Genomic DNA, 20,805 nt, shown 5'->3' on the forward strand with positions numbered 1-20,805 from the left:
CTCTACAGCCAATGAGTGACATGGAGCTCAGTACTGTTTCAAAGCTTTCCATCTACTCCTTTCAATGCATAACCAGTTTAAACAAAAAATGATACTTGTGTAGAATGCTACTTAATTATCAGTCACAAGTTTTACAGGAGGTACTGAAGAGTGTCTCTTTAATTCTCTGTAGTCTTTAGGCTCGTTTTGTAGGTGGGTTCCAGTTAAATACATGACTCCAGTTTGAAATAGAGTTGAAGAGTGCAGCTCAGACTAATGAGGTCTGGATGTATCTCATGATTCTGCAAACATGACGACTCTTGTAATCCTTCAGTTATTCAGCAAGGGAAAAATTTACTGCGGCCCATCCCAAGATTTACAGCGTATTAATAAAGTTCAGTATTTCAGCAGGTCTGCTAACGGAATGCATTTGGAGCCCTCTGGTGTCTGGTTTTATCGATCACTTCTTCACAGAAACTGATGTACTTCAGTAGCAAGAGGGGCAGACATGGCTCAAAAGGAGCAAGAAAGAGTTGAACAGAAAGAATGAACTTGTATATATGAAGCACCTTCCACCATCTCAAAGCACTCACAGCAAATTAAGTATAGTAACAGTTGTAATGTAGAGAAATACACTACAACTGCAGCCAATTTGCACACAAGGTCCCAGAAACTGCAAAGAAAAAAAAAAAATCACCAGATAATCAATTTTCTTTTTTTTTTTAAAAAACAGGTATTGGTTGAGGAACAAATGTTTGCTAGGGACCAGAAGAACGTGCTACTCTTATAGAAGCTTACAGCACAGAAGGAGGCCATTCAGACCATTGAGACTGTGCCTGCTCTTTGAAAGAATTATCAAATTATTTGCACTACCTGGTTCTTCTTTAATATCATGGAATCTGTTGTGTCCTCCTGAGAGGGCAGATAATGTCTCTTTTATCTCTGTACCTAACATCCTTTTGCTAAAAATCACTCTCTGCTAGAATAAATCACCTATGGCCAGAGATTTGAAAAAACACTCATCTTTATAACAGAATGTCAGCCACGACTCTCTGATAACACTCTGCACCCAAGTCAGAAAGTCATAGGTTCAAGCCTCACTCCAGAGATTTGAGCATATGATCTAGGCTGACAATTAGAGTGATACTGACGGATGAAGTATGGCCACTCAGGAATGGCTTGAGAAGACAGTTCATATTTTAGGAGGAGTCGATGTCTTCAGGAGAAAAGTCAAATCACCAGAAGTTCGCCAGTGTAAAAAAATCATTTTGAATAGGACTCAAGTTTGTATGAGACAAAAACTAAGCACGAGTACAAAACACAGCCACACAAGAGCAGCAGCAGGAGTTTGCAAATAAGTACAAGTGGCAGTGGAGTGAGAGCACACACGTTCTAGAGGGCAAAGAATAGAGGCAAGGCAAAGAGCTCACATACCCTCTTATTCCACATCTGAAATTCTGCGAGGAGGGTCTTGTATGAGAACGAAAGGAAGCATACATAAAAAGGAGAGAGAACTAAATAGGGTGACAAGTCGATAATAAACTGGTCACCTTGTTGTTTGCAAGATTCTGATACAGAACAGCTGCTGTCTTTGCCTCCACAAGAAGTCATTCTCCATGAAGAAAGTTATCAATGTGAAGAATTGAGATGTTTTGATGTCCCATTAAGTCTCTATATGAACATATTTACTTTATATATTTCATAAGAGAAACAGCATACAGCTCTTGCCCTTTTGATCCAATGAAAGAAAGAGCGCGACTGAGCGAGAATGAGAGGGAGAGAATGCATAAACAGGAGGATGAAATAGTCTGCATGATAAAATGAAAGAGTGGCAAGGACTCTCCACTTATTGAAGAAACAAAATCACAAAAAGGCAAGCAGAGAGGACAAGTATCAGAAAATCACACCAGCATTTTATCTGACATGGTCCATTGCCTGGTCTTATTTTGCTGCCACCTCTTTATTACAAGGGCTAAATGTACAACTCTGAAAATTAGTTACCACCAATATTCTTAAGAAAAGTAACAATGATTTCAAAAACATACAATGCATTCAGTTAATTAATCAATAGAATCTACACAAATAATCAAGTTTAAGAGCCTGTCCATCGCATAGTATTAAGCCCATAAATATAAAACTATCCAAGTGGAATGCACTCACCTGTCTCAGCTCTTGGGCTTCGGCCTCTGAAACTGTCTGCTCAGATACTTGTTGGGACATCTGTCCACCGCTCGCCGAAACAGGATGCATAACTTTATCCAAGAAGCCAGCTGCTGCAGAAATAAATGCAAACACAAGACATTTGCTGCTATTTATTGGGATCAGGGTGTAATCTGTATCAGTCACTTAGACACAAGGTAAACAACCAAGCCTTGAAGGCCATGCAAAGAAAAGCCAGGAGAACTGATTCATAGCAATGAGTTATGAGGAAAGGTATTTATAAATCACCACTTCAGGCTAAACCGTGACAGGGGGATAGGAAGTAGTCTCGACCTCAGTCCGCAATTTGCCTCTCACTGGTTTAGGCACAGTTTACACAGAGAAGTGATTGATGTAGAATGGACCACTGGTCCACTGAAGTCATGGAAGTAAAAGTCAAGAGATGTAAAGGATCCTATGACACTATTTTGGAGAAGAGCAGGAAGGTTCTTCCCATTGTCCTGGGCAATATATGTCCCTCAACCAAGAGCAGTAAAACAAATTGTCTGGTCATTACCTCATTGCTGTTCGTGCGACTTTGCTATGGACACACTGGCTTCCCCATTTCCTACATTACAGCATTGACCATACTTCAAAAGTACTTAATTGGTGGTAGCTTTGTGACATACTGAGGTTGTGAAAGGCACTGTAAACAGAGACATAGAAACATAGAAAATAGGAGCAGGAATAGGTCATTCTGCGCTTCGAGCCTGCTCTGCCATTCAATGTGGTCATGGCTGATCCTCTATCGCAATGTCATACTCCCGCTCTCTCCCCATGCCCCTTGATACCTTTAGAGTCTAGAAATCTATTTATATCCTCCTTAAACATATTCAGTGACTTGGCCTCCACAGCCATCTGTGGTAGAGAATTCCATAGGTTCACCACTTTCTGAGTGAAGAGGTTTCTCCCCATCTCAGTCCTAAATGGCCTACCCTGTGTCTTGAGACTACGACCCGTCATTCTGGATCCCCCGCACCCCCAGCCAGAGGAAACATCATCCCTGCATCCAGTCTGCCCATCCCTGTCAGAATTTTATACATTTCAATGAGATCCCCTCTCATTCTCCTAAATTCCATTGAATACAGGCCTAGTCACCCCAACCTCTCATCATATGACAATCCTGCCTTCCCAGGAATCAGTCTGGTGAACCTTCACTGAGCTCCCTCTATGGCAGGTATATTCTTTCTAGGTAAGGAGACCAAAACCGAACACAATACTGTATAAACGCGCACTCTTGGGGCAGAATTTTATGGCCACATTGCGGCCAGCTATTCAAAGGTCCATCGACTTCAGTAGGAATGGAAAATCCCGCTGGCGAGAGGGGTCATAAAATTCCACCCTTGCTTTACACCTTTATTCTCCCCTACAGGGTGATGTCTGCTCATTGTGAACCAAATTCCTTTACCATAGTGGGGAGTAAAAATGTAGTAAAGAATGAATGGCCTTCAAAGAGAGATGGTTTGGGTAGAGTGTAGAGACATTCCCATGATGGGGAAAGAATAGGTATTGAAAGCTAGAGACCCCTGGATGATTAAAGGTAGAGGTTAAAAATGGAACAGAAAAAAGTGGGTTATGACAATTGTAAAGATCCAAGAACCAGGTTGAATATAAAAGCACAGACAATATCTAAGAGGAAATAGGAGGGACAAGGAGAGAGTATGAGACTAGATTAGTGGTCAACATAAAATTGAACAAAAAGCCATTAATTAACAATTAAATAGTAACAGGATAGTGGAAGGAAGGAAGGAGGCGGGGGAAGGGAAGAGATTGGAGGGAATATGTTTTGGGATCAAAAAGTGAAACTTCTTTTGAAGGCAGAGGGCACGGTTGAGGTACTAAATGAGTACTTTACATCAGTTTTCACTAAGGAACAGGCTGCTAACGTAACAGTAAAAGAGGAGACAGTAGCATTATTGGATATCACTAAGTAGAAAAGTCACAGTCTCAATGGCATGCATCCTAGGTTACTAAGGGAAGTAAAGGTGGCTATGTCCATAATCCTCCAATTATCCTTGGATATAGGGTGGTACCAGAGGACTTAGGGGTTGCGTAAGTTATACGCCTATTTAAAAAAGGGAGAGGGTTAAACCCAGCAGCTTCAGTCCAGTCAGCCTAACATCAGTGGTGGGGAAATTTTTAGGAGCAACAATTCATGAAAAATTAATTGGCATTTGGAAAGGAATGGGCTAATAAATGAAATTCAGTACAGGTGTGTTAAAGGCAAATCATATTTGACTAACGATCAAATTTTTTGATGGAACAGTGGAGATGTTGGATAAAGGTAATGAATTAAGGTTGTGTATATGGACTTTCAAAAGGTGTTTGACAAAGTACCATGTAATAGACTTGTTAGCAAAATTAAAACCCGTGGAATTAAAGGGGCAGTGATAGCAAAGTTACCAAATTGGCTAAGGGACAGAAAAGAGAGTAGTGATGAACAATTATTTTTCAGACTGGAGGGAGGTACACAGTGTTGTTCCCTAGGGGTCAGTATTAGGATCACTGCTCTTTTTGATCTATATTAATGACCTGGACTTAGATCTCCTCCTCCTTCAGGTACCATGCCCTAATAGGGAGTTGGCGACCATGGACTTGCATTGGATTGGTCCATGATTATACTTGGCAAAGTACTGCAGCGGTTTGCCATCGTTTTGTGCAGTATGGCTGATCAGGAAACTCTCTCTCTCTCTTACCACCTGCCATCAGGCATACTGAAAGGATTTACAAGCTGGTGTTCCACCTGATTGGCCACGTTATGAACGCACCTTCCATGGCCATCAGGTCCTGAAGTGGGACTTGAACCCGAAGCTTCTGGCCCAGGGGAAGGGATGCTACCCGCTGCGCCACAGGACCTCCCTGGATTTGGGTCTACAAAGCATCATTTCAAAGTTTACAGGTGATACAAAACTCAAAACTATATTAAACAATGGAGGAGGATAGCATCAGGTTTCAGGAGGAGACACAGACTGGGGAAATAGTCAGGCACACGGAAGATGACATTTGTTGAAGAAAAGTGTGAAGTGATACATTTTGATGTGAAGAATGAGGAGAGGTAATATGAACTAAATGGTACAATTTTAAATTGGTCCAGAAACAGAGACTTGAAGATGTGTGTACAGAAATCTTTAAAAGATGGTCAAGTTGAGAAGGTTGTTAAATTAAAGTATATAGGATCCCTGGCTTTATTAATAGAGGGATAGAGTACAAAAGCAAGCAGTTATGCTGAACTTTATGAAACACTGGTTAAGCCTCAGCTGGAGTAGTGTGTTCAATTCTGGGCACCACACTTTAGGAAGCATGACAAGGGTGCAGAAGAGATTTACCAGAATGGTAGCAGGGGTGACGGATTTCAATCATGTGGAGAGGCTGGAGAAGGTGAAGGCTGGAGACTGTTCTCCTTACATCATGGGAAATTTGATAGATGTGGCAGAAAGGTCATAAAAAGAGAAATTAGAAAAAAAATGAGAATTAGACAAAAAACGTGAAAGGAAAAACAATTTACAGGGACATGCAGAAAGCAGGGGAGTGAGATTAATTGGATAGCTCTACCAAAGTGCCAGCACTACATGATAGGCAGAATGGCCTCCTTTTCCACTGTATCATTTTATCATTCTAGGGATTTAATCACCAGGTGACACAATTTAATTATTTAGAAGTTAGAAATGTGAAGTATGTTAGATAGTGGTTTTTTTCCACAGAAAGAGTAATCAGATTGTGGAATCCGTTGCCATGGGAAGGCTGTTGATGAGAACAATATACACGTTCAGCAGACTAGTTTTAGTCTAGAAATAGTAAGGATCAAAGGATACAATAAAGGTAGATCAGTGAGGTTTTTCTATATAAAATAGGTGCACATATTTAAGTTCAAGAGCTTTTTCCTTCTCTAAATATTCTCACATGTTCCTAGTTTGATAATTACTTTTTATTCAGAAGTGCTATTGCATTATGTCACGTCTTAGACATAGAAGCAGAGTGACCATGGCCTTTAGGAACTGAAATTTGCCATACCTGCATTCCATATGGAGCCGCCCATGCCAAGATTCTCTGAAACAGGAGATTCCTCTGGTTTGAAGAGCCCCAACAGATCCTCTCTGAATTGCACTTTTTTGGAGTATTGTATCTCTACAATGGAAACAACATCAGTCATCCTCGCAGACTGCAGGGTAAAGGAGATGTCGGGCTTCCCTATGAACCTCTGGCGGACAACTATCTCATAAGGACTCTGCACTTTAACATCGTCGACTTCCTCCCGTCGGTACTTGTGCACAAGCTGCTCGTTTGAATCACAGATTTCCAGACCTGAGCAAAGGACTGCAAGTGTGCCCTGTTTGAGGATGGGGTCCAGACCTTGGGAATAAAGGACAGGGACTTTTAATATCAAGCCTTCCTTCCCGAAAGCTTTTGAGGCAGAGGCCGGGTATTCTGGCTGATTCTTTGTTTCCTGTTGAGCCTTTCGGAGACGACTGCTGAACGGCCACCACGGCGGAGACTCCAGCTCAGTTAACAGTCTGTCACAAGGAAATCAAAGAAAGATATTTCACTGGTCATCTCTTGACAGAAGTTTTCAGAAGTTTTAATTGATAGGGCTTTTACCGAGACATAGAGCAGTAAAGAGCGGGTTTAAGACTCATGCTTAAAACAGGCCAACCTTCTCAGAATGTTGAAGCAGTGTTTGTTAACTCGACTTAAACATTCATTAAAATTAGAAGGGTAGAACTTGTGATCTTTGACCTAGGTAGAAAGATAAAATCCTGATAGCAATATCTTAGGGCATGCATTAACCAATTAATTTTAACCAAGCGGTTATGGTACTGGATGAGTGAGGTCACAATGGAAAGTTCAGTAAATCTGTGGGTTTGCACCAAAATAAATCTGTGGGAACCCAACCAGATCACTAAAATCCTCAGGAAAGGAAACATGCAACACCTGCTTGGTCTGGGCCTAGATGTGGCCCCAGACCCACATTACTTAGTTAACTCCCTTAATTCTCTCAGGGTAACAAGGGATGGGTCATAATTGCTGACTTGACAGTGTCATCCACATCCCAAAAACCAAAAGGATAAAATTTAACACTGGCAGGAATTGTGTGACAGTACCTTACATGTATGCACCATAAGATCATGGATTGGAAAGATCTATCTACAAACATCTTAATAGTGAATCCAAATTCAGAATCATATCTATTTCTTAGGCTGGATTTTACGGCCCCGCTGCGGCATGTCTCCCCCCCCCCCGGCAGAGGTGGCGAGCCATATAAATCTCCATTCAGTTCAGCGGGACCGTAATATCCCGTTGGGCAGGAACAGCAGTAAAATCCTGGCCATAATTCTTTTTTCTATCCATTCTTTGGATATGGGCATCGCTGGCAAAGCTGGTATTTCGTTGCCCTGTAGCGGTAAGCCTTCTCGAACTGTTGCAGTCCATGCAGATGGTGAAGGTGTCCCCACAATGTTCATATTCTTTGCAGCCATTGTTACAACTGAATGGCTTGCTAGGCCACTCCATAGTCAAGAACAATGACGTGGGACTAAACTCTCATTTACACTTAATCCTGTCCAGCCTGACATTAGTTATTATTCATTTACATGATTTGGGTGTCCCTGACAAGGTAATTGTTTATTTCCCGTCCCTAATTTCCCTGAGAAGGTGGTGGTGGGCCTTCTTCATTGTTGTGGTTTGATTTGGCTTCCTCTGTCACTTCACGGTCAAACATATTGGTGTGGGATTGGAGTCACATGTAGGCCAGACTGGATAAGAAGAGGTGTCCTTCCCAAAAAGGACATGGGTACAGGAATTGGATTTTTACAGCAATCCAACAGCTTAAATAGTCACTTTTTACTGATACCAGTTTATTTCCAGTTTTGTTTCAAACAATTTTCAAGTTCTTACACTGCCATGCTGGGATTTAAACTCATGTTTTCTGGATTAATACTCCAGTACATAACCATTTCATTTCCTTACATGCAATTAAAATGTGAAAAACAAATCTAATTTTTGGACTAATGGGGAATAAATATTAAAATAAAATTGAAAACCCAAGTAAAATTAGACTAAATTTCAAGGTCCAGGGACAAAACTAAATCTCATGTTTCTATGTACAAAACACTACTAGACTGAATTTTGAACACAATGCAACAGTATGAGCATCTTTAGGTAAAATAAGGAAGGGAAGGTTGAAATAAATGCTTTCTGCATGAAATTATCTCAGTCTCCTTGTAAAAAATTACAAATCTCCGAAATCTCTTAAAATACAATTTTGTACTCAATTTTTCAACATTCCTTGTGTCCTGGTATTATCTTAAGTTTCCAGCCCCACCGTGCACGCTGCCCCCCGTCCCACACATCTACTAGGGACAACATTTTCATCCTGACTTTCATATTGGCTTTGTCCAAATGTCCTTCAGTTAGGGCCCTTCAATAACCACTCCTTCAACCTTGTATAAAAAAAATCACACTCAGATGTGCCTGTTGCTGGAAATCTCTGCTAAATCTGACTGAGTGGCTTAATAGGCCACTACAGAGGGAAATTAAGAGACTATTATATTAGCATGGGACTGGAGTTGCATATAGGCCAGCCATAGTGGGATTTGAACTCTCAGCATCTGGATTACTAGTCCAGTAACATAACACAGCATGACCATATCCTCTACGCCATCAGTATTGTTTTCTTTTGCACTTCCATCCCACTGGAACTCCCTTCCCGCTTTCAAAAAAAACCCTAACGCCCATTATTTTTGACTGCACTTTCTATCCCTTCACCTTTCCCCATTTGTTTGGTGTCTACTTTATTTTCCTGCTCTACGAACTGCTGAGACATATTTCTGTACTGTGAGGAGTGTTACATACGTGAAAGCTGCTGTCCTGTGTGCTCTGAATGTAAAGTAGATAGGACAAAAGTTTGTACAGCAACTACTTCTCTCCCACCTTTCCTTTAATTGGCACAGAACTAGCTACACAAAGAAAAACATATTTTAGTCAGGAAGGTTGTATTCAGGGATCATTAAAGTGAAATATTAGTTCCAGAAAATAAAAATAACAAGAAATCAAATCCAGATGCACACAGCACTCTGACTGAAGCGCAAACAGCCCTCTTCTCATTCCCCTTCCATTATGTAAAGCCCAGTTAACCAAAAACTTCTCTCATTTATCTAGATCATGAAAATTTGTACCTGTAAGACTATAATTGCAGGGTGGTTATAGGATGATCTTTCTTCAGGCATAGCTCCTGCAACATGAAGCAATCCATGCTAGCCTACAGCAAAACCTGGACAACATTCAGAGTCAAGAAGTAGCGGATTACAATCACGCCACATATATGTCTGCAAATGACTAACAAGGAAAGGTCCAACTACTGCTGCAAACTCCAATGGCACCGCCATTACTGAGCTCTTCACAGTCAACATCATGTCTGACCAAAAGCTGAACTGGGCCAGCCACATCAACACTGCAGCTATAAGTGTATGGCCGTCTGCGGTGTGTGGCTCAACGTTTATCCTCTCAAAGCCTCTCCACCATCTACAAAGCTCATATTCGTAGCCTGATGGAATACTCACCATTTCCCTGGATGAATGGACATAGCTTGAAATGCACCATCCAAGTTAACGTAGTATACTTGATTAGTAGCCATGCTTCTAGACTTGACACTCAAACTCTCCACTCTGGCACATCCTCTCTGCAGTTATGTACCATCTATAGTGCAAGCTTACTTTGCCAGCACCTCCCAGCCCTCTATCACTGAGGACAAGAGCACTAATACCAAGGAATTAATTCTGGACAAAAAAAAAAACCAGACTAGTAGATTGTTCTTCACTCCACAGCTCACCTGCTCTCACTCCTTAAACAATATGTTTCATAGCCAGACTCAGAAAGGCCTAGGCTTTTGCCTTCCATTAATAGATTTTACACATTCCAGAAAAATAACATGCATGGGAAAAGAATGTATAATTCCCTTCAGTAAGCCATCATGGTGCAGCTGTCTTCAGGTAAACCACAGTGACAAGCTGGGTCAAACTGGTCCTTCCTTGTAGAAAGCAGTCTCCAGAAAACTAGGCCAGACTAAGATGGGCAGAAATGAACGTAGCCCTGTAGCAAATCTGTAGCTAACCTACCACATCAGAAAAACTTTCAGAAAACAAAATCAAAAATTCACAGCTCCCACAGTAACTATGATGTGCCGCATGTTACTAACCCATACAAAGAAAGCCTCAAGTTGAATCCTTGTATGTTAGTCAAATGGCGCAGGAGCACCGTGATTACCTTGACTGTCCCCTCCAAAATAAGAAAATCAGCTAGGGTATCACATCTAAATGCCATCCAACAATGCCCCTGTTGGAAAGTGCACACTGTGGTGTCGTGGTTAATGTTACTGGACTAGTAATCCAGAAGTATGGACTAATAATCCAGAGAATGTGTGTTCAAATACCGCACAATAGCTTGAAAATTTGAATTTAGTTATAAATGAAATTCAGTAAAAGTGACCATCAAGCTGCTGGATTGCTGTATGTGTCCAAATCTGATTCACTAATGTATTTCAGAGAGGGAAACCAGCACAACTTCTGACCTGGCCTATACCCGATTCTAGAACTACAACAATATGGTTGACTCTGGAGTCACTAAGCAAGGAATCTTAAACTGCATCAAAATAGGCAGCCCACCACCACCTCCGAACAACTAGGGATGGGAATTCTTTCTCTCCTCTCCCAGCAACCCCCCCAAAAAAAATGCTTTATTCATAGAGATGGGAAATGAATGGTGGCGTTGGCAGTGACATCCCCATCTTGAGAATGAGTAATGATTGATTTCAGGCTGGACAGGATTGAGCTTGGCAGTTATGGTCAGATAGCCACTGACATTCAATGTCTGAGTTTGCACACAAAGAAATAGCACTGGCAAGGAGTGGCAGAGGGCTGAAAATGTCTGCAAAACCACACCCAAAGAATGAACCATCATTCAAATGTGGTATTATCTGCTTGATGCAAATTTATACAAATATAAAATTATTTAAATTATTAAAAACATTGAATATTAAAATGAAATGAAGCATAGTGGAAAGGGTCGAACCATTACAATTAATAAGCGCAATCTCGACTTCCATTCACTTGTAAATTTTATATTAGATAAAAGTGACATCTTTCCAAACTTTTTTGTCATGACAAATGCAAGAATGTCAAATTTCAAACATCACAATAATTTACACTACAGGAGAAAAGGGTACTGATTGGTTGGCAAGTCAACTCTGGCTCAGGTGTTGCCATGGAGAAAGCAACTGAAAACTAGGCTCCCCAAGCTCCTGCGCAATTCAAAAGAAGGTGCAAGGCCTGAACATTTCCTTTATTTGCAGAGAACGGGTCCTTGTATATGAATGTATATCATAAAAAAGCATATCAGCAACCTTTCCTCCTGTAGAATAAATAGTTGTGATCACTTGAAATTTGGCATTCTTGTCTTTGCACCGATGAGTGCAGGATAACAAGCTTCAGCAACAGGTCTCTCCTTTCAGCAATGTTCAAGTTCTGTACTACCAAGTGACTGTTAGGTAAAGGTAGTGTATGATAAAGCACAAACAAAGGGCTGTTTTGAATTTACACAGCTGTATAGGAAGCTCCCTGATGATATCCCATCACTGGGGAATTTCCATTACAGCTAGACCCAGCTCTGCTAATGCAGAGGTTACCGATTCAGAATCCCATTGTCCCAATAGGTCACATGCAAAAGAAAATTTAAAAATTCATGCTCACTGGCCAATCAGTGAAAGTATTCGGTCAACCCCTGGAGCTCTTCTCTAGCACTGGAATGCAAATCTGAACCTACCTATCGCAACTGGTTCTATTCCAAAATACCAGCTCCTCCATTCTGACACAAACATTGTCTACACTGTCCATTTGCTAAATTGCACAAGTGGGTGTACAGTAAACTGTTCCTTTTTAATCCCACTGTGTGTTGTACAGGTGCAGGAGCTGACACAGAAAAACACACAACTTTTTCAGTACCAGACAACAACTTCACATAATCACAGAATTGTTACAGCACAGGAGGCCATTCAGCCCATTGTGTGCACTCCAGCTCTCCAAACGAGCAATTTGCCTAGTGCTATTCCTCTGCCTTCACCCCATAACCCTGCACAATCTTCCTTTTCAGTTAATAATCCAATTCCCTCTTGAATGCCTGGATAACCTGTCTCCTCCACACTCTCAGGCAGCACATTCCACATCTTAACCATTCGCTGCATGGAAAAGTTTCTCATGTCTCCATTGCTTATTTTGCCAATTACCTTGAATCTGTGCCCTCTTGTTCTCAATCCTTCCACCAGTGGGAGCAGTCTTTCCTCCTCTATTCTGTCCAAACCGTCATGATTTTGAATACCTCTATCAAATCTCATTTCAACCTTCTATTCTTCAAAGAAAACAGTCCCAACTTCTCCAATCTATCTACATAACTGAAGTTCCTCATCCCTGGAACCATTCTCATGAATGTTTTCTGCACTGTCTATAATGCCTTCATATCGTTCCTAAAGTGTGGTACCCATAACTGGATGCATTACTCCAGTTGAGGCCAAACCAGTGTTTTATACAAGTTTAACATGACCTCTTTGGTCTTGTACTGTATGCCCCTGTTAATAAAGCCTAGGATACTGTATGCCTTATTAACCATTCTCTCAACCTGTCCTGCCACCTTCAATGACTTATTCATACAGGTCCCTCTGCTCCTGCACCCTCTTTAGAGTTGTACCCTTGTCTCTCCATGTTCTTCCCACCAAAAATGAATTACTTCAAACTTCTCTGCATGCAGTCTCATCTGCTACTTGTTGACCCATTCAACCAAGCTATGTCCTTTAGACGTTCTACGCTATCCTCCTCACAGTTCACAATGCTTCCAAGTTTTGAATCGTTTGCAAATTTTGAAATTGTGCCCTGTATGCCAATGTCTAGGTCATTAATATATATCAGGAAAAGCAAGGATCATAACTCCAACCCCTGGGGAACTCCTCGACAAGCCTTTCCCCAGTCTGGAAAGAATCCATTAACCACTACTCTCTGTTTCCTGACACTCAGTCAATTTCATATCCATGTTGCTAATGTCCCTTTTATTCCATGAGCTTTAACTTTTCTCACAAGTCTGTTGTGCAGCATTGTATTAAATGCCTTTTGGGAAGTCCTTGTACACCACATCAAAGCATTATTCACACCAAACCTCTGTTACCTCTGCTTAAAACTCCAGCTACTTAAACATGATTTTCCTTATCAAATTCATGTTGGCTTTCCTTAATTAATGCGCATTTGCCCAAGTGACTATTCATTTTGTCTTGAATGATTGTTTCTAGAAACCTCCCTATCACCAAACTTAAACTGATTGGCCTGTATCTATATAGCGCAATTAACATAGAAAAATGCCCAAGTTGCTTCACATAAGCATAACTGGACAAAAATTGATACTAAAGGAGAAGATAATAAGAGGGTGAATAAAAGGTTGGCTGAAGAGGATGGTTTTAATGAGGGTCTTAAAGGGGAAGAGGGGGGTGGAAAGGCAGAGATTTGCAGAATAAATTGAAGAGCAAATGGCCAAATCAGCTAAAGGTACTGGGGGATTCACAAGGTCAGAATTGTAAGAACATCGCATTCTTTTAGGGTTGTAGGTTTCAGAGTTAAGGTGATGCAGTGAAGGAGGAGGGAGCAGGGGTCATAATCTTAAACTCTGCAAGGCCTGAAATCAGCTAGATGTTAGGAACTAAAGAAAAATACTGTGGGTGCCTGGAAATCTGAAAAAAGTGTTAGGTAGTGATTTTCCTTCCCAGAGAATAGTGGATTTGTGGAACAGTTTGCTGACTCTCATGGTAAACACTGATTTACTGCATTTCTTTGTGTGAAAGTTGGACCTTAAAGGCTAGATAGTTGACAGCTACAAGTGACTTCGGAGAGTTGGAGCTGCTTTTCACCTGTACAATAAGCAGGCATCTAGTAACTTTAATCAAGGTCACAGTCATCACCTGCACTAGTTTTGAACATCTAAGGGGGTGGGAAAAGATGTTTCCAGAATTTTTTTTCCTTAATTGAGCTGGATTTTTAATCTGATTTTTACCCCTCGCAAGAAGGACAAGGGCAGCAGGCACATGGGAACACCACCACCTGGACGTTCCCCTCCAAGTCACCCACCGTCCTGACTTGGAAATATATCGCTGTTCCTTCACTGTCACTGGGTCAAAATCCTGGAACTCCTTCCCTAACAGCACTATGGGTGTACCTACACCACATGGACTGCAGCGGTCCAAGAAGGCAGCTCACCACCACCTTCTCAAGGGCAATTAGGGATGGGCAATAAATGCTGGCCTAGCCAGCGATGCCCACATCCCATGGATTCCATGAATTTTAAAAAAAGTGACTATATGGCTTCTGGCTGGGTTGGGGATTGAATGTATCTTAGTCTTTATTCATCTCCCATCATGATGCACAATGGTGTGAGGTAGACTGGATGAACCAGTAGGTCTTTTCCTCTATGTCGTTGTTCACGTGAGAAACCAGGCAGATGGGGTTTTCTTTGCTTTCCAGGATGAACATGAAATATCGAGCAGTTTTGCAAAGGAGAGAGGGGTCTGATAGTGCTCGATGTGATCCAGTCAGATCTAGCAATGGATGAATAACCAGTTATGCAACAGATAAGTTCAAGGGGGACAGATTTGAACATGAGGGAGTTAAATGAAGGTCAGACCTGGGGGATGACCAGAATAAGAGGTTTAATGGCTTTACTGAGGACAAAGAACATTAAAAATGGAGGTGAGGGAATAGCTAAGCAGACTGATAGCTACAGAAATATGGTGAAAATGGTGGATCAAAGGTTTGATAGTTGGCAGTTACAAGTGACTTGGGGAAGATTTTATTCCGGGGGAAACATAATAAAGAGGTAGGAGGAGTGAATTGTTCCTTTTTTATCTCAATGTGTGTTGTACAGGTTGTAGGAGCTGACACAGGTGTGCACCCTATACAGTAGCATGTGGGTGTCATGAAGCTATTAATGTATATAATATTTTGGAAAATATTTTTCTTTTAAAAAAGAAGTTTAGTTTGCAGTGTGTCTTAACTGGATTAAAGCCAGCTAGTCTGGGTGCTTTGATATGTACTAGCTTTTTTGATATGTAAGAGAGATAACGTGCATTTGCATTGTGAAAGAATCTCATTTCGAATTTGTACAGTGAAAATTCTTTGCCTGGTGCTTGGTTAAGTCTATGGGTTGCTGTTGCCTTAATGGAGGTTAGTTTGGGAAGTTGTTAAAAGTTATGATAGTAGTAATTTGTAGCCATGTGTATATATATTTCAACCTGTGTAAATTATAAAATGTTTCAATTAGTCTAATGTAAGTCTGATTCCTGAAGTAAGAGTTGCATCTCAAACATAGCATTTAAAATTATAGGTTATGACAGTTTAAAGCTTCCCTCTGGGATTTTTAAATAATAATGTTTTACCAACTGCATCAGTCATAACAGTGGGACTGAGCTGTTCTCTTTAACTCAATGTACACTACACTGGATACAGTATTGCCTTCCTAGTTTCCCTGTCAGAGGACCTTCCTCTCTCCTGTCTCTTTTTAAATTCACACATTTTCTTACAATAACACCGCATAACCCCAATACCTGTTTGCCACATCCATGTCTGACTCGATCTTGTCCAGCCCTTTCATGATGCAGTCAAACTGCTCTCCCTGATGATGCAGTACTTTGGCTGTGTCTTCCAAGCGCTGGTGAGAGCTGGAGGCCAGGTTGATAAGCTGCCTCCCTTTCGACGTATGACCCGGGCTGGCCTCTACCTCCACCCCTTCAGATGAAAGCAACTGTGCTTGCCAGAAGTGCTCGATGACGTTGAACACCACTGTCCGATTGGGTTGCAGTGAGCTGAACCAGTGCTTCTCGTTGCCGCCCACCAGCACAGTGAGCGAGCTGAATATGAAGCTGGATGCCTCCTTCTTGATGCCGGTGATGGCAGAGAGCTTGAAGCTGGTCAGTGTGAGCCCCTCTTTGTCGGATGTGAATGCCAACTGGCATGGTGTGAGCGACAGCTTGCCATAAACCCATCGTTTCTCACTGTCTAGATAGTAAGAACCAGGCCAGGAATGGATGCACAAGTCTTTATTCATCACAGCAGCACTTGACCCTCCCAGGAGGCCTGTGTGTCGATAAATATAGGGAAATCTAGGTACGATTGGGTGAGGTGAAGGGGGAAATTTAGTTAGTGCTCAGCAGAAGAATGCATAATCACGTTAAAAGATAAGCCTTAATATCAAGACCCTTTTACAGGGGTTTGAACAAGAAGATTATATATCCTTCTTTGAAGAATGTTTTGATCAGAATTTCTGGTGTCTGAACTATTTTTCGGCAGTGCAAAGCAGTTTACTAAAGATGCAATTTAATTAAATTGAATTACTTTGGTATCAGGTAGTTTGCCAATTCAATGAGGCACACAAGACAAATTTGTTCTACACACCAACCTGAGCGATCTCTTTCTGGCTGGAAGTCCCAAGAGATCGAAAAACAATTACATATTAAACATTTTCAGAAACATCAAGCAACTAACAATAACTTTGCCCCATTTTGGCAGATCTACTTCACCTTCTCACCATATCTCTCAATCCCTCTCCAGGAAAACACATCTAAATTGTCTCAAAATTATTAATGCTGTCCACGGCAATGGCCTTTTCTAATAGTCTTGATGTTTCTTCATGGCCTAACCACTCCCTAGGTTTAATGTCCTCCAGCTCAACAACCCTGCAACAACTCCGCATTTCTCCAACTCTGGCCACTTATGCATCTCCCCCTCTCTTCGTCCCATCATTGGCGGCTGTGCCCTGAGAGAGGAATTTGTTCCCTAAATCTCTCTGCATTACTCTCAAGATCCTCTCTAAGCCAGCCTCTGATTAAACTTTTAAATCACCCTTGCTAGTAGTTCCTTCTTTGGCTCTGTGTCAATTTTGTCCGATTTACATTTCAATGAAGTTATATAAGGTGCTATATAAATACAAGTTGTGTTTGTAAATTACTGCACCACTCAATTTCTCTTTGGGTGAAAAGATTTCACTTGACCTCCTGTCTTACTCAGAGCTAACTCATTTATCTTACATCTCAAATATTTGAATTCTTTGTAACTTTGGACAAGTCTCCTCAGTCATAATTTTCCTTCATAATCTTGAAAACTTCCATTAAATCCCTCAAAGTCCTTTACCAAAGAGGATAATCCCAATTACCTCAATATTTTCTTAAATTTCCTAATCCTTGCAACCATTTCCATTGCTCACTTCTTAGCTTTAAGAGCAACAATATCCTTTTTATATGATGAAGTAAATTCACACTTGGTGAATTAGTGCATACATTAACAACAGTTTGTATTTATATAGCGCTTTAACATAATAAAAAGTTCCAAGCTGCTTCACAGGAGCGTTAAAAGGCCAAATTTCACTCTGAGCCACATAAGACCATGTTAGGAGAGTGGCCAAAATCTTGGGCAGTGAGATAGGTTTTCAGGAGTGTCTTAAAGGAGGAAAAAGGATGCAGACAGGTTTAGGGTGGGAATGCAGGAGCTTGGGGACTAAGAAGGCACAGCCACTAACAGGGATCAAGAGTTAGAGGAGTGCAAATATCTGAGATAGTTGTGGGTATTACAGGACCAGGGAAGGGGCGAGGCAAATGAAGGATTGGAAAACATAAATTAGAAATATAAAATCAAGGCATGACTTGATCAGGAGCCCGTGTAGGTCAGCAAGCACAGGGGTGATGGATGGAAGGGACTTTGTGCAAGTTAGGACACAGGCAGCAGAGTTTTGGATAACCTCAAATGTACAAAGGGTAGAATATGGGAGACTGGCCAGAAGTAGTCAAGTCTAGAGGTAGCAAAGGCATGAATGAGGGATTCAGCGGCAGGTGAGCTGAGGCAGGGGTGGTGTCAGGCTGTGCTACAGAAATGAAAATATGCGGCCTTAGCGATGACACCGATGATCAGAAACATATCTAAGGATCAAATAGGGCACCAAGGCTGTGAATGGTCAAGCTCAGCCTCAGACAGTTGTCAGGGAGAGAGATGTAGTTGGTGGTTAGGGAACAGAGTTTATAGTGGGGTCAAAAACAATGGCTTTAATATTCCCAATATTTAGTTGGCAGAAATTTCTGCTCATCGAGTACTGGATGTCGGACAGCCGTATGATAATTTAGTGAGGGTGGAAGATTTAAAAGTGGCAGTGGTGAGGTAGAGGTGGATTTTGTCGGTGCACATGTAAAAAATGACACCATGTTTTCAGATGATGTTGCTGAGGAGTAACATGTGAAATAGGAAATAGTCAAGGATAGATCCTTGGGGGCCACGAGAGTGGGAAGAGAAGCCATTGCAAGTGATGCTCTGATTAGAAAGGTGAAGTTGAGGTAGAAGATCAGCCATGATCTTGTTGAATGGCGGAGCAGGCTTAAAGGGCTGAGTTGCCTACTAGTTCATATGTGTAATACCTGAAAAGACAGACCCATTAACAATATCAGCTAGCATAAAAAGTTTTTTAAAAACTTGCATTTATACAGGGCTTTTCATGACCACCAGCTGTCTCAAAGCGCTTTACAGTCAATGAAATTCTTTTGAAGTGCAGTCACTATTGTAATGTAGGAAACACGGAAGCCAATTTGTGCAAAACAAACTCCAACAAACAGCAATGTAATAATGACCAAATACTCTGTTTTTGTGATTTTATCAAGGCATAGGAGCAACTCCCTTATTCTTCTTCGAAATAAGGCCATAGGAATGTTTATATCCACCCAAGCAGACAGATAGGGCCTCGGTTTAACGTCTCATTCAAAAGATAGCACCTCTGACAGTGCAGTGCTCCCTCAGTCCTGCACGGGAATGCCAGCCTTGATTTTTGTGCTCAACCCATAGAGTGGGACTCTGAACCCGGAACCTTGTGATTCATAGGCAAGAATGCAAACAACTGAGCACATCTGACACCATAACACAGCATACAAGAGTTAACCACAAATGTATATCAATAAGTTAGATCTACACAACATTTGTTTCACTTAACAATCCTCACCAGTGTAGCTCCATTAAAACTTTCCTTCTCTATTCCACTCCACTCACAAAAGTCAGGATCTTTTGATACAACCAAAATACCAAAAATCAGTGAGCAAGGATTTAGTCTTCCCACCACCCCTCCCCACCTTTCTTTTTGGTAGTGCAAAATATTAAATTATTTTTCTAGTCTAAATACATTTATCAGTTTCCTGGTTACACACTAGGGAGGTCACCCTTCATTTTGTTTATTTACCAATGAACTATCAGGATGACAATCTATTGGAATGTGCCTTTCTACATATACATTGTCAGGGTTGATATCCCTTACTCCCCTTTGGAACTTCTCTCAGTCTGTAATACAACACTTTTTCTCACATCAAGCTCCTTAAATCTTTCAGTCTGCTTACCTGTGTGCGTCTCTACCTCCGTTTGCCTAAATTGTGTTGTCTTTCCAACTCATTGTCCTTTCTGTACTTCTTTGCACATTGTGCATCATTTACTCAACTTGTTCTCTTCTGTATATTTCCTGTTTTTTGTGCTTTTTTAAAAAATCCTCTACTTTTTGTGGTTGCTCCCTTAATTTCCTCTAGCTCCTGTACCCTCCTGTAAACAGGCTCCCTGCTTTCTTTCCTGGTTCCCTGTACTTCTACTTATGGCTATTTGCCTGTCAGGCTATTCCATTTTGTTCACTTCCGCCGGTAAGTCTGCAACCTTCGTCTCTCCAAGATGCTTCCCTCTCTCTCACTGCAGGATTTAGCTCTGGATGTTCTCTCCCCACGCCCCCCCCTCCCCCCTCTCTTACTGCAGGAATTATTTATCTCTGGACGTTCTTCTCTTCCTTGCAACATCCAGGATGTTCTCTATCCTACAAGATTTCTTTCAGGATATTCTCCTATTCCCTGCAAGATTTATTTCAAGATATTTTTCTCCTGCGGAATTTATCACGTTTTCCTACTCCTGCAAGGTTTTCCTAAAATATTCTGCTTTCTCCTGCAGGATTTCTCCCAGGAGACACTGTATCCCTGCAGTAACTGGCAGCCTGTCTCTCCAGGGTTTCCCCTGTCTCTCTCTATCCCTGAGCCTGACACTCCTGCTCCCTCACGGTGTAAGCTGACTGTGGGCCGGAGCAAAGGCCCTCTCTGCCGGCCTGCAGTACTCGACCCGCTGCCTCTGTATCTCAATCTCAGGCCCACTCCATCTCTCCGAGGCTGCAAACCACCAGTTCTCACGTCTCTCTCGCTGCTATCCACCCAGGGTTTGTCTCTCAGCCTGGCTCCGCCTCCTCCGCTAACCCGCTCCTGTCAATCATATAGGTCCCACCCTCTGACACCCAGAAACCGCCCATCCCCCTGTCAATCTCCCACTGATCCCGTCCCTTTCCATGTTAGTCGCAGACCCCTCCCCTCTTCCTGTCAATTACTCAGACCCCGCCCCTTTCGTATTAATAACCCAGACCCCGACCCCCCCGCCCTCTCAATCACCAGACCTGCCCCTCTCCCTGTCAATCACACAGATCCCGCCCCCTCTCACACCCCCAACTGCGCCCCTAGTCCAGTCACACAGACACCGCTCCTCTCCCTGTCAATCACACAGA

At 41.8% G+C, this 20,805-nt stretch overlaps 1 protein-coding gene and 1 long non-coding RNA gene across 4 annotated transcripts in view; one reads left to right on the top strand and one right to left on the bottom strand.

The window, feature by feature from the left end:
* Positions 1–20,485, bottom strand: part of snap47 (synaptosome associated protein 47) — a 29,134-nt gene extending 8,649 nt beyond the window's left edge. The window contains exons 1-4 of one of the 3 annotated variants that reach the window (XM_078540896.1): positions 19,619–20,485; positions 15,803–16,331; positions 6,190–6,689; positions 2,140–2,252 (exon numbers count right to left, since the gene is read on the bottom strand). In XM_078540896.1, the coding sequence (XP_078397022.1) occupies positions 2,140–2,252; positions 6,190–6,689; positions 15,803–16,302 (1,113 nt within the window). In that variant the 5' untranslated portion in view covers positions 16,303–16,331; positions 19,619–20,485. Of the gene's footprint in view, positions 1–2,139; positions 2,253–6,189; positions 6,690–15,802; positions 16,358–19,618 lie in introns of all 3 variants that reach the window. The other 2 variants (XM_078540897.1, XM_078540895.1) reach the window with 2 other exon arrangements.
* LOC144679930 (uncharacterized) overlaps positions 1–20,805 on the top strand; it is an 871,259-nt gene that overhangs the window by 413,394 nt on the left and 437,060 nt on the right. The gene's annotated exons all lie outside the window — the stretch shown is intronic.

This window comes from Cetorhinus maximus, chromosome 4 (genome assembly GCF_964194155.1).
Source record: "Cetorhinus maximus chromosome 4, sCetMax3.hap1.1, whole genome shotgun sequence".
NCBI classification, from domain to species: Eukaryota; Metazoa; Chordata; class Chondrichthyes; order Lamniformes; family Cetorhinidae; genus Cetorhinus; species Cetorhinus maximus.